Source organism: Asterias rubens, chromosome 12 (assembly GCF_902459465.1).
Source record: "Asterias rubens chromosome 12, eAstRub1.3, whole genome shotgun sequence".
Lineage (NCBI taxonomy): Eukaryota > Metazoa > Echinodermata > Asteroidea > Forcipulatida > Asteriidae > Asterias > Asterias rubens.
Window position 1 is genome coordinate 16,156,399 of NC_047073.1, and position 17,023 is coordinate 16,173,421.

Sequence of the window (17,023 nt, forward strand, 5' to 3'; positions counted from 1 at the left end):
CACTCCGACCAAAAAATGAATGCTCATGCAACGGCCGCCGGGGGATCTAGAAACTAGGCCACACAATCAGGTAGAGCGCCACCTTGTGGTATTCTTTGCTTTCGTGACCGAGCGGTCAACTGGCAGGTGTGGAGGAGAAGTTGTAAAAAACGGTAAATTCCAGGATAGTCGTCGACTTGAAACGTGAAAAAGAACATGTTATAAAATCATGGGGTATTGGGCCGTAGATAGTATACACTCCTTGGTAAAGGGCATTGGTGAGTTTTTTTTTACAGACACAAACATAATTTTTAGTGTCAGGTATAGGGTGTAATTATTTCTCTCTGCTCTGTCCAATGCCCTAGTACCCATTCTTCTTGGTGTGCCCGAGTCTTCCCAATATCATTGCCCATATTTGGTAGGGCAGTTCATTCACAGTAACCCGGAACAGGTGAAAGGAAAACTTTCCCAAAACTCACATGTCGCTCAAAACTTGATCCGGATTCTGGGTCATTGGGGCCCGAGCCTTTCCGAAAAGTGGTTAAAGGGATTTCAACCAAGATTATAGCCGCGTCAGTTTGACCCAATTCTGTGCAATTTTGACAGAGATACCAGAGCATAACTGACCCATCAATGGATCAGGCCCCCAACGGACCTGTATCCAGGTCAAATCTGACCCAAAAGTTATCAGGATGTGACTGAAAGGATGGGGGTACCAGATGAATGAAAACCACAAAACAACAACAATCAAACCAACAAGCCCCCCCCCCCCCCCACCCCCTCGAATAAAGACCCAACACACAACCTTAAACCACATAATAATAACATTGTTTCAGAATACATATGTACTTTTTTTCTTTATTAATGCCCCTTACAATTATTACCAAGTCATCCTCTCTGGAATGGCAAAGGTCGTTGGTTCAAATCCCACCCGAGTATGTCTGTGAAATGTTTTCAGAGCTTTGGAAAGTAACGGTGCTTTACAGGAACACGTTGCCTCGGATCGGTCGAGTTGGTCTTTGAAAAGCGTTTGTAACCGTTTGTTATAAAATGCATAATGGGTAGAAAGATGTTTCAATAGACTGCAATGATCCACACACATTTGCCTGGAAATTGCGTGGTTTTCTTTTTACTTTGCGAACTAACACGGTCGGCCATTTATGGGAGTCAAACATTTGACTCCCATAAATTCTACTTTTGAAAATATCTTTTTAATCATATGTATTTTACAACAAACGGTTACAAACGTTTTTCAAAGACCAACTCGACCGATCCAATGCAACGTGTTCCTTTAACATCGGTGTTTGGGTAAAAAACAAATAATATTCTTTGTCCCCGATGCAAATTTAACATAACTAACATGTACATATGTTCAATCAATTACATTAAAACAGAAAGTCTGTCTTATAGTGTGATAAAGACAAGAGAAGAATCGTGAGACTTGTTTTTTGAGGTAAAGGAATTTTCGGATTTATTATCACCAGGAATTCAAATTGAGGTATGCTTAAAATTCATACAAATCCTAACCAAACAAGCCGAAAATAGATATTTAACTTTAAATACAACAAAAATAGGAAATGGTAATTGTTCAGTATCTATACACAATAATAAATCTTCAAAAAATATTTTAGAATTTATTGTCGCAACGCATGAAAGACTTTCTTCCCTATAATTATTATTTAAGAGTATAACTGTACAATATTTAAAAATAAAGTGATTACCGTCGTAGATTACTGATTGATTACCATATTGAACAGGTTACAAATTAATAAAACATGTATATCAAAAATATTAACTGATATTTTACTCGATAAAGTTGAGCAAAGTATAATGCAAGAATATATTATTCATGTCACACTAAAAAGAATCGTTCATTAGCCTGTTTTGCTTTTTATGAAACTCACGTACCATGATTCTAATTGTAATGAACAAGGACAGATTTATCTAGAAGCCATTCATTGTGTTCATTGTTACTAGTGTACCAATATTCCTGAGAGATACCTCTAGCTGAAATACTGCAATACCGCATGCAAAGAATTTGCCAATCAAAACTCGTTCGTACTTGAATGTGCAAAAGTATAATAAGTCCACGCAAGAATGTGTGCAAAATTCACTCACAAAACAAAACAAAACCAATGGTCAATTAAGTGTCTATTGAAACATCACAGAAGGATGTGTTGACATCTTCACTGCTGAAATAAAATAAATATCACTTGGATTAGTCAGGAGAAGTTTTCTTCGGTGCTTTTACATCAAGTTTACACATTTAGGACATCATCACCACTTTGTGTTAAAACGCCCAAAATAAAAATAATGTGGTCAGTGTGAGACAATGCAACACAATGATCTTTCTACATGGGAACTGAAAAGTTCTAAAACCGAAATTGCAAAAACACGTTGACCCCCAGCAGAACTCGTCTGCTCATGGATTTCACCGTAAGTTTATATTTTGTTTACAATGTGAAGCAAGATTTTATTGATTGTCAACAATAGAGCATCAGACTCGACAAGATTAACTCATCTGAGGTCTCGCCCTTGCAAACCATCTTGCTATAAACGTTTGTGAACAGATGGTACACGTCTCTCTTTGAGTGTCGCTTTCGTTAATAATAGTTAGAAACAAGTGACGTCACCACAACATTTCAAGGTGTAGGGTCAATAGAATCATCTCATAACGTATCTACATCCACAGCCACCTCTAAAGGGCACTCGCAAAAAAAGTCAAGATGGGCTCTCAAAAAAGAGGTCGAGATTAATGGCTCTCACAAAAATGTCAAGATGGTCTCTCACAACGGGTCGAGATGGGCTCTCACAATGGTCGAGATGGGCGCTCACAAAAAGGTCGAGATGGGCTCTCTCAATTAGGTCGAGATTGACTCTCACAAAAAGGTCGAGATGGTCTCGAGCGTGACTTGGTTACCATTGCCGTCATCACCCGGTTCTTGCATGTCGACCAGCAGGGTGTGAAGCACTTTGATCAGGGTGCGCAGTAGCTCCATTCGGGACCCGGTGCCTGTGTGCTGGATTGGGGCGTTCGACCAACCACTGTAGCCCCGAGAGTTCCGTGCTTTCACTCTGAACTGGTACAATTTGTTGGGTTCTACTCCTTGTATGGTGTAAGACGTCTCGGAACCGTTCACTTCTGCGAAACTGTTGGACGCAAAAAAAAGAAGACTTTTGACTTTTCAACTCTGGAACTTGCCTAAAAACATTCTTAAAATAATACAGGGCCTACAAACCGAAAGGGCTGTTTCATTGAAAAACAAATTACTATGAGACAACATATTTTTATATTTTGCACAATTACTTCACAAAATAAGACTCCGATTGAGAGGGCAGCAGTTTTACCTGTTTGCATCTTCGGACAATCCCTTGCTCCAATCTACGTAATATCCTTCAATAAAACCATTCGGCCTTGTTGGCTGTTGCCACGTGATCATGACTGACGTATCAGATGCATTTTGGACACGTACATTCTCTGGTGCGCCTGGCTCTGTAGGGAAGTATAATATAAAAAAATGAAGTGAAATTTCATAACGACAACGACAATGACAACGACAATGACAACGACAACGACAACGGCAACGGCAACGGCAACGACAACGACAACGACAACGACAACGACAACGACAACGACAACATAAACTGCGCGCACGTAGACAATTGAAATTTCTATTAAAGTTCCCCTTTAACCATTATATATAGGTCAACAAACTTTCCCATCCCCGTATCCTAACGTCTGTCATCCTTCTTCCAAAGGCACTCGTAATTTCGGGATATGAACAGGGACCCTGAGATCGACCCCGTGGGACGAAGCGCCCGCGTATAAAAAAAACCGGATACACGTAGGCTATAGAGTGTTTCCTGTATTGGTCTTGTTCTATTTAACTTGAAATCCGTTGATTAAATGTTATCCTCTTTTAATAGAAACCCGGAACAGCGAGGCAATTTTGTTTAACAAAAGGGTGACACATTTTTGTATCCTTTACCTACAAATCAATTACCAATAGGTTAACGCTTGTCAAGTGTTTAGAATATTATTTGGTTTATCATGGATCAAAAACCTTGTCCCGCTAAATGTATATTTTCTGACCCAAATCGCTTCTTCTTTGCAGGATACCAGTAAAAGATTGCACGTTATGCTACTTCATGCTACAGCATCTCTATCAAACTGGGTCCTGGTATCCTCCTTTAATGTAGAATCGTACCTGAAGTTTTATCTGCCAGGAAGTAACTTGCAATGGGGCCGCATCCTGCACTGTTACAAGCAGCAATGTCCACATAGTAACCTCGGAATTTATCAAAGTCTGAAAAGATAATTACCACACATTAATCGGGCATCAAATTGAAATATGCTGATGAACTCAACTTTGAGCGGGAACTGTGATCAAGCACGTCATTGTACCATACAATATATATACGCAAAATTGTTTATTTATCAGTGCTGGCAGATTTTCCGGATGTGATTGGTCAATGAAAAATGAGGCAGGGCCTATTCGATCGGTGTATTGGACCTACCTTGCAATAAAACCATGGTGCCGTTCGCTCGAACCGATCTAACTACGTCAGAGGAGCCGTCTAGTTGCTCCAGCCGGAGTGATACGTCATATCCATTTATTACTCCCCGTCGATTCTCCTCTGGAAGATCCTTGTGACGAAAAAACAAACAAACAAACAAACATTAAGGATTTATTGCATTCTGACGTTCCCACGTCCAAACCCTGGGAGCATTTTTTACAAAACAGATTCGCAAAAACTTGCTATTTTCAGGCCTCTTGTTCAGAAATCGATATCTCCATTCAACCCTTGGAAACACTTTCAATAATACAAAAAGTAGGATATTTTTATTTCAAAATGGAAACATAAATTCGTAATCACGGTAACACCACGGCGTGCTGCCACTTCAATCGGGGTGGGGTTCTCAAATTGTCAAGTGGGATCGAGGTGAAAGAATAATTATTTTTCCCTTTGCATGCAATCGGCCTACATCTTCCCACTCAATCTACATGAATACATACCCTCCATTGCAGAAATACGTCTCGTCTGTACGCGGGGTCGACTGTATTATCATACTCTTGGCCTTGGATGTCTTGTACTGCTGCATTCGGAGCTGCCAGGAATGAGGAATAAGAGAAACAAAATGTTGGTGAAAGAATTCACAAAGTTTGTCGAACCGAGATTCTCTATGGTCGAACCTAGATCAATGTTTTACTCATTAAATTAACGTTTCTTTTTGCCAAACAAATATTTTGAAGACCACTCTTGATCAATATAAACTCCAGGAGCTCCACAATCCATACAAATTGTGCCAGTGAGCAGACGAAATGACATTTTCGTTTGGTTTTCTCTCCTTCTTTTCAAACGTCTCGTAGCCATTCTAACGCTGTAATCACAATAACTTGCTTAGCACGGAAACGTTTGCTAAGCCAAAAAATAGGTCAAGCAGTATTTTATGCTATAGCAGCTTCATTGTATTTGGTTATGGTTGACTAGTACGTAAATGCACGCTTCTGTTTGACCTGCAAGTAGCCAGTATCCGAATCGATGGATACTGCTACGACTGTTGCTAAGGGTGTGGCTAAGTATAGCCTATTCAAAACATGGTGATGTAGCGATCCTTATAGCCGTAGCCGCCATTATTCAGACACGCCCTTATTTAGCCTTTGAAATAGCCCTTACCCAACCTCGTCCCCATGGTTTACTTTATTTTCAACCATGTTTACAATAGTAAACCCTGGGATGGAAACTCCTTACTTGGACCCTGATTGGACAACGACTTTACAATATTAGTATATTTTCCATATTCATAGGAACACCCTGTTGCCGGCCAATAACAATGTACAAACAAGCTATACAATCTGGTACCTTACTAGTACATACGAGATTATGAATAAGATGTGAATTTCGAAAAGTAGCCAGACTAATTGAATTTTGCATACGTATCCAAAATTTTGGATATGCAAATGATTCAATACCAGGGTGAGAGAGCGGTCAACCTTGTAACCGCTCGACATACCCTGGGGACGAGGTTGGCTCTTACCTGCTTCTGCCGTCAGTCCGCTGACGACAACGGACCAGTCACTCCACTGCTCGTCACCGTAGCTCACCAGAGTCCGGCATGATACCCACACTCTGTATGTCGTGTGTGGGGTGAGATTGTTCACTGTGTATCGACGAGTCTGAAGATAGCTTTCTCCATGATTCAGATCAGGAATCTTAACGAGAGACAAGGAAATTGTGTCAAAATCGTAGGTTTTTCAGTTCCAAAACATTTCCCGTATTCTTCATCTAACCCTACATCCATATGGACTGTAAAGGATAACCCTGTTTCAGCCCCATGGAGTAGGTGGCAACGGTCCCTGGGAAAAATAGTTGGTTTGTAGCCCGAACCTTGAAGTGACCTTTATAAGTCAATAGGTCCTTATTGTTCACAGTGAAATGTAAACATGTACATCTCAAAACATACAAAACTTCTTTAAAATAAGAATATTAGTCAAGCTGTTAACAATCCAATATGAAAACAGTTTCAAAAGGGATTTCCCCTGTATAAGCAGCACAATAACCCTTGCGTTTATTTCATCCCCCCCCCCTCCCTAAGTCCCCCACCCTAGGGAAATCTGTCCCCGGAGATTATGTCCCAACAGTTGGTCGTGTGGGTGGTCAGAATCTCCGGGGGCAGAATCGCCTGCCACACAGTCACTAGCAACACCCTCACCCGCCCGAGTTCCCCGGAAGACCGACCCTTACCAACTCTCACCGCACTCAGTCACCCACTTCCCACACCCAATGTGGGTCGGGGGCTGGGTGCAGTTTAATTCGGGAGGGCAAGGTTGCTTGCGTGTAGGTGTCAACAGTGACAACTTTTCCCCCTTTCGGTTTACGCATGTCGTAACTGCGGAAACATCTATTAATAGACTGTCTGATTCAATTATTTTACCCACCATACGTGACATAGAGCCAGTGTCTGTAGAAATCTCCAGACGGTATTCCAAGAAAGACGCAAACATCTGATCATCCCACTCCTTGGGTAGAGCCCAAGAGATGCGTAGTTCCTCTGGGCCTAGCGTCTCAATCTGCACGTTGGTCGGAGGGTTGGGAATAGCTGTATCGAACAGGGAGGGAAGACAGAACAAACATCATGTTAAAGTTATATGTCTTTCTTCACTTATAAAGCAGCAGTAATAGGGAAAAGTAGAGGCAGTGCTAGATACACTACCTCCAGTGTTTTAAAAAGTACACAGAAATGCAGAAAGTTATGCTAAATATTTAAAAATGATAGACTGTGCAAGTCTCGCGCTTATTTGAGCGAGTTTGTTTCCCTAAGTTACAAATGCAGGTGGGACCAAAGTGGTCTCAAAGAAATGTTCGCAAACGCGCGAAACTTGCACAGTCTATACAGTCCAGTAGGATGGCCAGGTCTGATTTTCTAAAGTCTCATTCCGTGTTGCAGAAGATTTCAAAATTGCAGTTCTGAAAATGCCTTGGGCCATTTCGAAACCATGGCTTGGTCTCTTTTGCTCCGGCTTAGGCGGTCCCGTACCTAAAGTGCACGCTTTCAAAATTGCCGGCGGAGCCCGAGCCGGATTCTACAAATAGAAACCTTGGTTTTGCAAAGGGCCTATTAGACATCGGTAATGAATTCGTTGCTCTATACTCACTTGATGTTTCTGGGTTAAAGCGTATTTCCGAAGTGGAGGACCCCAGCAGGTTGGAGGCTGTGACGCGAACCAGTTGCGAGAAACCGTTGTTCTGATTACGGGGCACCATGCAAGTCTGGCTCCCTCGTCCGTCCAGCTTCGGGCAGTCTCGCCAATCGTTGCGACCATATCTGTGTATCAAGGCAGGAAGAAATTTGAATAGATCCTTTCCCAAAAAGATGTAAATAACATATCGCGCGTGCGCACTTATACTTGTTGGTGAAAAAGCAGGAACGTTGAACATGTGTTTGGTTGTGCGTTTGGCTGGCTGCTTATTGCCCAGTCTACAAGCCAGAGCTGAGGTTTGCGCTAGCACATGGGTAAATATATTTAGTGTAATTGGTTCTGAAAAACGGCTAATAGTGTTTGCCAACCAGTCTGTATGCATGCGTGGATTTGTTCTAATTACTATATTTTGTGGGAGGGGCTAATTCAAACCTGGAAATGATTTTTTTAGCACCCTGAAATATGACGAAAAATTATTAAAATATAAATTAATGTTAGCTTTATTTCTTACGCTGGGCGGTAGCTGAACTTGTAGTGTGTCTTAATGTTGTTCATGACTCCATCTTTCCATTCACACCAAAAGTCCAACAGGTTGGTACTATGACATCGGAGGCCCATGGGTGGTGAGGGAGCCACTAATGGATAAATGACAATGGGAAATGTTAATTTGCATTTAGGCATAAATGTGACCCTCTCATATTCTTATGGAGTCTTTAAAGGATAGATGCTCACATAGTAGTTTGGTTCTTTTTACAGAGTATAACCCTTTATTTATGTGTAGGAGACGAATACAATAAAGGTGTGGTGATTGCTTTGCACGATTTAAACTTTTTTTTATAACGTTCGTATGGATTTCAACGGAAGAGTGTTTTTATATTACAGTCATTTAATAAGTAGGATAAAGTTTACTGGTTTCGTTTCCGAGAAGTAGTGCGGTTTCGGAAACGTATTCACAGTTTAGAATTTCACCACAAAAACAGGAGTTGTATGTGGTTACCGTACCTACCCATTTTTACTGATTACGAAAGGGGCAAGTTCGGTGACCGGGCGTTTAAGACTTATCCTTCAATGCTATAGATCATGGGTTCGATTCCTATCAGGGTATCTTTGCACTCCACTGGTCTCCCTGGAGCTCGTTGTAAGATGCTTTGCACATGACGTCACTGACCGCTATCTTTGATGTAAAGCAATGGAAATGTGCACGCTTAAACGCGCTGGGCACGACTCTCGGTCAATACGGAGGTTTAGCTGCACGTTCCGCGTGAACGTGAACGTCAGAAAATTGTGTCGTTAAAATCTCACGTTTTAAGCATACGTGGAGTGAGGTACGTACGTACGCACAGACGTCATACGTGAGCGTACAATAAACCCAAAGTGGCGACGTCACCCAGAAATGACACAAAATTGTATGACGTTCACGTTCACGTTCACGTTTGCTCGCGTAACTTGCAGCTAAACCTTGCTAGTGATAGCCTTTCACGCGTTCACGTTTCATCAAAGATGGCGCATTATTAAGTCTGGAATGGGCTCGATACAACTCCATTAACATTGAGTCGACACAAAAACCCTTATTTCTAACCATTGATTGTTATTCTTAAGTTGTAAATAATAATAAATTCAACGGTAAGCGGTTTTAACCCTGCATAAAGATCGGTACAAGTGGTTCAAACCATGCCGGAGAAAAACGCAATTTGTTCATTTGCCGAATCGATCTGTGATTTATGACAATTAAGGGAAATCGTAACAAACCCGGGATAAAGCTATTTGCCGTTTTATGTTTCAAATCCAAAGACCCCACAGAGTGACTAGTCATAGGAAAATAATTCACCATCACCATGGTACTCTGTTATACAGAGTCGTAAAATTGTTGTCGCTGTCATAGCGTTTAACAGCTCTCTTGCGAAATACTCTTACCCTGCGCCCGCAAATCCTGCCGACTACACGGCCCCATTCATGTGGCACACTCTAAATTCCGGGTGCTATTATGCCTGACGCATTTCTCAGTGAATATGACATGAAATCTGTTCAAACATTGCGAAAGATCCAAGTACAAATTCCATTTTTGAAACCACTTTCTGGGTTACAACCTGGGCTATAATATGTTAGGTATTTTTAGTAGTGAATCCAGGTCAATTATAGCCCACGAGTGTGTAATGCAGTAGTCGGGATCCACTAATTCTACCTCCATGGTAATTATCATCACAGAGCAGAGCCAACATTCATAGAGCTGCTTAAGCAGACCTTGCTCTGCTTAAACTATTTCCGCTTCGCAAAATTAAGCCTGCAATACCAGCCACAGATGCAGACCTTATACTGCTTAAATTATTTCTGCTTAGCAAAATCAAGCATATACATGATACCAGCCAGTTAGTATGTGTGGGATGGTATTGTGGCTGATAACCATGTTCTGTTTAGCATGATTTTGTTGTGCTTAGTTATTTTTTGTGCTTTTTAAGACACTGGACACTATTGGTAATTGTCAAATACCAGTCTTCTCACTTAGTGTATTTTAACAGATGCATAAAATAACAAACCTTCGAAAATTTGAGCTCAATTGGTTGTCGAAGTTGCGAGATAATAATAAAAGAAAAATACCCTTGTCACACGAAGTTGTGTGCGTTTAGATGGTTGATTTCGAGACCTCAAATTCTAAATATGAGGTCTCGAAATCAAATTAGTGGAAAATTACTTCTTTCTCGAAAAGTATGTCACTTCAGAGGGAGCCGTTTCTCTCAAAGTTTTATACCATCAACCTTTCCCCATTACTCGTCACCAAGAAAGGTTTTGTGATAATAATTATTTTGAGTAATTACCAATAGTGTCCACTGCCTTCAAGCAGAACAATTGGGCCCTTGAGAATCACGTGAGAGCCGTAACCTCGTTACAAATTCGAACGACTTGGTCACAAGTCTAATACTCATGGCCTAATCGAAAACCCGACCTTCTAGAGCAACGCCTTTAAAGGCATAAGACCACAGTTCCCCTTGAATTAATTATAAAACCACCGTTATTCTTAATGCAATGACCTACCTCCAACATATAGCATGGTGCCTTGGAACTGCATTAGATTGAAACCGTCGCTCTCGAATGCGCAGAAGTAGGTTCCAGAATCGGCGAATGTAAGATTGCGCAGTCTAAGCCTTGATATATTATCAATTACCTCATACCTTTCCCGTGGAATCGTGTGCCTGTAATCATAAAAATAACTCTTTTAATAATGGCTTCTTATGTAGTGCGCATCTGTCATTCAGTGACGCTCAAGGCGCTTAAACTTCAGTATTTTCCTGCAAGGTTTATGATGGGACTATACGTTTAAAGATGCTATGTCAGATTTTTTTGAGTAAATGGTATTTCAAAGAGTATCACCCGCTCTAATGCAAACAAGTTAAAATTTTACTCTTAATGGTCAGGAACCATGACAACAATTTAAAACGTTTCTTATAAAACACATAAGAATTGGTCACGTGATATATTGTCGGGATCCCGACAAAAACTAATGTTGAGCACTTTATTTCACTGCTACTAATAATTGGCGGACTTTTTCGAGCAATGGCTCAAATGAAAGCTTGTAACTTTCTCGACCCCCGTCAAAATACCTATTGAATTTTAAATCAAAATTTTGGGGTCAAATCGGCCAAAAATCTGACATAGCATCTTTAAATAAAGAGATCTATAGTATACTCCTTTTACATAGTACCATATATGAGGGTTTTATACAAGTGTGGCACAATATGCAGCCAATCATAACAGAAACACTGTGGTGAGCCCTTTCGCTTTTCTATAAATGCACTTGGTTATTTTACGTGCATGCATTACACAACACACGGTACCAACGGCTTTACATCCCATCCAAAGCACGAAGCATAAAAGACACATTTGTAACTGTACATTAAACGCAAGGTATACTTGTGTTATTGTCGAGGACAAGCATCCTCACTTGGTGGATCACAACATATTCATAAAATAACAGACCTGTAAAAATGTTGGCTCAATTTTTGTTCGACGTTGCAAGAAAATAATGAAAGTGTGCTTTGGAATGCCAGAGAACTGCTTCCTGCCTCTAGCCTTCCTAAGATAAAAACTGTTCGGGTGAAAATGACCTCTTTTTCTAAAACTGCTACTCCTACAACTTTTTTACAGAATCCATTCATCACCGGTAGATGACGTTAACGTCATAGTCTGGTCGCACTCCTGCAATATCTGTAGAGCGTACCTGTATGATTTGAAGTACCAGACGATATCTTTAGCGGTCTGTGCAGTGGCCGATGTGTTGAGCACGCATCGCAGTGTAATATCAGAACCAGCAGTCACTGTAGGATCCATGGGTTTTATTGAAGCTGTGAGTACAAAATAAAAAAGTATTTTTATGAACAACAACAAAAGAACGGATATATAACACATCTGTTGAAAGTCAAGCAAATCAGATACTTCATGGATCAAAACACATAAACCAAAAACAAGTTCGATAACCTTCGTGTTTCGAAAACATTCCCGCTTCTCTTTTTGTTAATATTTTCCCCTGCCCCTGTTTTCATCATTTCCCATCAACTCCAAATACAACAATTATTGCTGTTGAGTATCAATATTTCCTGGAATGTCAAAAACCTTGTGATCGCTCGAAATATCTGTATCAGGTTGATTAATGGGGCATGTCAACACATCTCGATTGTATTATCAAAGCAAAGCCTATTAGTTTGATTAACATGAACTATTGCATGGGACAAAGAGAGTCGTTGGTGGCAAATTTCTTCAAAGAGTCGTGAAGCTGAAATATAAAATGTTAATGTTGCAAAGCCACAGCCAAAGCCTTTGCCAGAACCAAAGCCGAAACCTTTGCCAGAACCAAAGCTGAAACCTTTGCCAGAACCAAAGCCGAAACCTTTGCCACAACCAAAGCCGAAACCTTTGCCAGAACCAAAGCCTTTGGAACCAAAGACATAGCCGAAGCCAATAACAGAGCCAAAGCCGTAGGGTAATTTGCTACAGCCATAGCCGAACACGGTGTTTTGGAAAGCCAAGTGCTCACTTGTTTTGGTTCCCGCAATACACCACGGATCCATTACACAAAGCCGAATAACACTCCCGTCTGCGTACAAATTGTCCTTATACAATAAACTACTGACTAAACATTATTATCTGATATTACTGTGGACAATAATACAAAGTTACCTGGAATGCCGATGACTGTGGTTATCCTGCAAACAACGAGAATGCAAATAAAGTACTGCATGATTGCGAAGGCGGTGAGGATGGGCGCCATGTTAGATTCGGAGATAAGGATGATACGGTGAATAACCTCTCTCGCTGAAACCTAGGAATGATCAGTCGAGCCTGTGAAATAACAACAAAGCACACCTTTTGCGTTAACTGTTTTCACATCACTGTACAAACAAATCTTCTATTGTATATTTTTCTCACATGCATGGCCCTCCCATCTTAAAACTTGTCCAGCTGTTTGTTAATAACTCTTGAATTGATGTGGACAGCAAATGTGATGTTTCCCATATGACGAGTGCAGCATTTTGCCCACCAGAATGGCTGTGGAATGTGCCAGGTTACTCTTTTTGGAGGCAACGGTTACTATTTTTGGTCTTGGCCTATATCCCCTTTGACATGAGAACTGAAAACCAACGACCTCACTTTAAGGAGGAAACAGAGCGTCGGCCTCGTTAATATTTGGTAGGTCAAAAAGTCCTCTTTTTATAGACAGATATGACATCCAAATAAAAGGGGTATAATGGAACAAATGTTGCCCAATAATTGTGACCTGGGGGTTGCTAACTTCCAACATGAGGTATCTTGGATGACATAGGCCCTGGAAAAATGGTCTTCATTTGCCGAGAGGTGTAGGGACATTTTTAAAGATTGATGCTCGAACGTTTGGAAAACTTCACTTGTGTAGGGGTGTTTTGGCTCGAAGGAGGAATAACTCGACGGGCCCGGGACTCCCCATATCAAAATTAATAATTTTATCTTCCCTAGGTTGTGTCGTTGGTCAAACCATAGACCAAGGACCAGACAGACAGCCCGGGTGCGAATCTTTTTTTTTTTCTTCTTTTCCAAACGACATTGCAATGATTTGGTGAAAGAGCAGGCCAATTTCATGATGACGTAATCTGACGGAAAGAGCCAATCGCAGCGGCAGGAGAAAAAAAATCGTGCAAAATTCGCAGCCCGGGTCTGGGCCAAAAGGCACTGATAACAGCTCCACTGAGTAAGCACTAATCAAACCAAGTATCTTTGAAATGCCGACGAGAACTGACAACCGGGAAACAGTGGGAAAAGCTGTGAGACTTCTATAGGCATAAGTGTTACAAAACTATGTTTGAATACATTTGCCACTGTATGTTGTTATTGGTGCATTAAAGCCATTATAAACTTTCGGTAAACAGTATTGTCCAAGTCCCACACTTAGTGTATCACAACTTATATATAAAACAACAAACCTGTGAAAATTTAGGCTCAATCGGTCATCGGAGTCGGGAGAAAATAACGGGAAAACCCACTCTTGTTTCCGCGCGTTTCGCCGTGTCATGACATGTGTTTAAAATAATTTCGTAATTCTCGCCAACGAGAATTTATATTGTTTTGCCGTTTTCTCAAAAAATAAAGCATTTCATGGACTAATATTTCAAGAGAAGTCTTTCACCATTACCTTCTGTAAACCCTGTAAATTATTTGTAAATCTGTGAACTTTTTTTGTGTTCTGTACCGAAAGGGTCCAATGGCTTTAAAGGCACTGGGTCGATTTCCGTGGAGTTGGGACTAGTCCTAACTTATAGGACTAGTCTTAGGAGATATAACAAACGTATGACTAGTCCTAAGTTAGGACGAGTTACTCGACCTAACTCGAGATAAGACTAGTCTTAACTCTTTGTGAAATCCACCCCTGGACACGTTTGGTAATTGTCAAAGACCAGTATTCCCAACATGCAATATTAAACAAACTGAGATAAGTTTGGCTCAATAATTGACCATCGAAGTTGCAAAAGAACATATGAAAGAAAAACATCCTTCTTGCACAGCTTTGTGTGCTTTCATATTCATAATAAAGGGCTCCAGCTGAAGGCTTTTAATATTTGAGTGAGAAATTTCCTCTTTCTCAAAAACTATGTTTCTTCAACAGCTCTACATTGCTCGTTAACAAGTGAGTTTTAATGCTAACAACTATTTTTGATACTTACCGAAAGTGTCTAGTGCCTTTGATATTTATTGGGTTGCACTCCATAGTACATTATTTTCATTCTTTTCCCTCAACATCCAAGGCCATGAATTCACACCCCTCACAATAAAACTTGATTGTTGGAAATACCTGCGTTGTGGGGTGTTTATCTCATGTACACGTTATAGATTATAGATTATAGATTATAGCACCCTGTCCCTCTTTGAACCCACGCCGACCCACCAGCTCAGTCACGTGTTCGTGTTTATTGATATTTATCCCATCATCAAAACAAAACTTAAAGAGTTACCAAAAACCTTTTAAACGGTATACAGTAACTGACTTTAACAACGAAGCAATAAATGCTTAATGTTTTAACCCGTTCGCAAACAACATGCAAAGAACAACAAACATATCATGTTTGTTTTAAAATCCGCACAGACGTTCTTTATCCGGTCCCATGTCTATACTTTTTGCAAATCGGGTCATTATACCCTCTTAAATTTCCTGAAACTTGTGGCTGGAAATATCCCATCCGATAACTGTACAGTCCGCAAAAAAAAAGGTTATATTGTTGTTCATCTCCATTTGAATATTCATACTTATTTAGTTTACAGTGAAATCATTAAAAAAAACATCGGTCTTACTAGATTAAGACATTTGTTTTGAACACTGCCCCGGGCACATCAACACTCATTTCTTGTTTTTATTTGCCTAATACAATTAAAACAGTCTAAACAAAACAGTCAAAACAAAACAACATTACCCACTTTTTTGCCCCAAACGGGACCTCCAAAAGTTTTTTTTTTTAATTCAATGGTATCTACAAACCTCTTTGTTGCAAGATGTTTTTGTTTGTGTAAACCACGTGGATAAAAATTGTCATTAAAACACCAATGATGTTCACTTGTGATCTGATAGCTCTTGCACAAAAAACAGGTGTATCAAAAAAGCAGCACAGAAACTATTTTCCCAACTCGATTGCATGATTTCTCATTTGAAGTTCGCAAAAGTTAAACTACTACACAAGGCCGCAAGAGTGTAAATAAACGACCCTGGCTGTGCTATTTAAAGACACACAATCGATTTTATTTTCTTTGTGGCTATATTTTCGGGTTATAAGTGCCTCTTAAATGTAGTCCTGTAAATAGATATAGGTAGAGGTGTGGTAATGTCTTGTTTGCTCCCACACCTTCAAGGGGGATGGAGCGGTTAACCTATACCCCCATAAACATTTTCACAAACAAACAAAAAGGCAATCATATGTACATGTACTTTACAAGAGACAATATTCGCGTTTAAAAAAAATACACAAATTTTAACGAATGCGAATGCGAATGGGTAAAACACGTGCAACCGAAATTGTTTTTAGAACATACGACAACTTTTAGATGATATAATGATATACATACACATGTCAAGCTTGACGTATAAGTTATTTGACATAAAATATGCCCTCGTGAGTGTTGTGTTTACAAAGGAGCATATAAGTCACATTAGATCATTAGAAAAAAAACATACCTGTAACTGCAGAAAATGTTGCAAGACTTTTGTATTGGCGCGATTTTCCCCGCCTTTGTTCTCTACGGTAAGCTGCTAGTAGTGTAGTATTTCTGGAGAAGTGGTTTTATCCCAAGCGACTATATGAAGGCCACAGACTAGTTGTCACGCAAACTCACTATTTACAGCGCGTATATACTGTCTTGTGTTCACACGGTCCACCCTCACCATGCCGAGTTACAGCACTGACGGCCGATCGCGTTCGCACATCGGTTTTTAAACCCCCGCATGAGCAGTGACGTGTTGGTTTAGTCTTAATCATCTACGCATGTCACCTACACCTCCTATACGTGACTAGTAGTAGTGTACGGAAAGGGGGTCTATACGCAGCTAGCTGGTTACACCGTTGGTTTTAACAACACATGAAGTATAACAGGGAACTTGCATGGTTTCATCTCATTAGAATAAATCTGTAAAAATATCACAAATAAACACAGGATTTATAAAACAAGAACAACATTATTTGGCTTAACCCTTACACCGATATGTGTCAGCACTGTATACTCAGTGCTCTCCCGAGTTATGTGGAAACAAAATCACAGGCATATTACTCTGGTGGGATTCGGACCCACGACCTTTGCCAAGCAGATGTCTTACCGACTGGACCACCGATATTGCC

At 40.4% G+C, this 17,023-nt stretch overlaps 1 protein-coding gene across 1 annotated transcript; it reads right to left on the reverse strand.

Annotated features, from left to right (window-relative positions):
- Positions 1 to 1,438: 1,438 nt before the first annotated feature.
- LOC117298039 (protein sidekick-1-like) lies at positions 1,439 to 16,744 on the reverse strand. The gene is made up of 13 exons (XM_033781266.1): positions 16,366 to 16,744; positions 12,852 to 13,013; positions 11,896 to 12,019; positions 10,713 to 10,870; positions 8,194 to 8,317; positions 7,638 to 7,807; positions 6,921 to 7,081; positions 6,020 to 6,194; positions 4,998 to 5,089; positions 4,498 to 4,627; positions 4,188 to 4,286; positions 3,328 to 3,472; positions 1,439 to 3,129 (listed from the first exon to the last, which is right to left on the reverse strand). Exons 2-13 carry the CDS (start codon positions 12,940 to 12,942, stop codon positions 2,859 to 2,861), a joined length of 1,740 nt encoding a protein of 579 aa, XP_033637157.1. The 5' UTR covers positions 12,943 to 13,013; positions 16,366 to 16,744; the 3' UTR covers positions 1,439 to 2,858.
- Between the last annotated feature and the right edge of the window lie 279 nt (positions 16,745 to 17,023).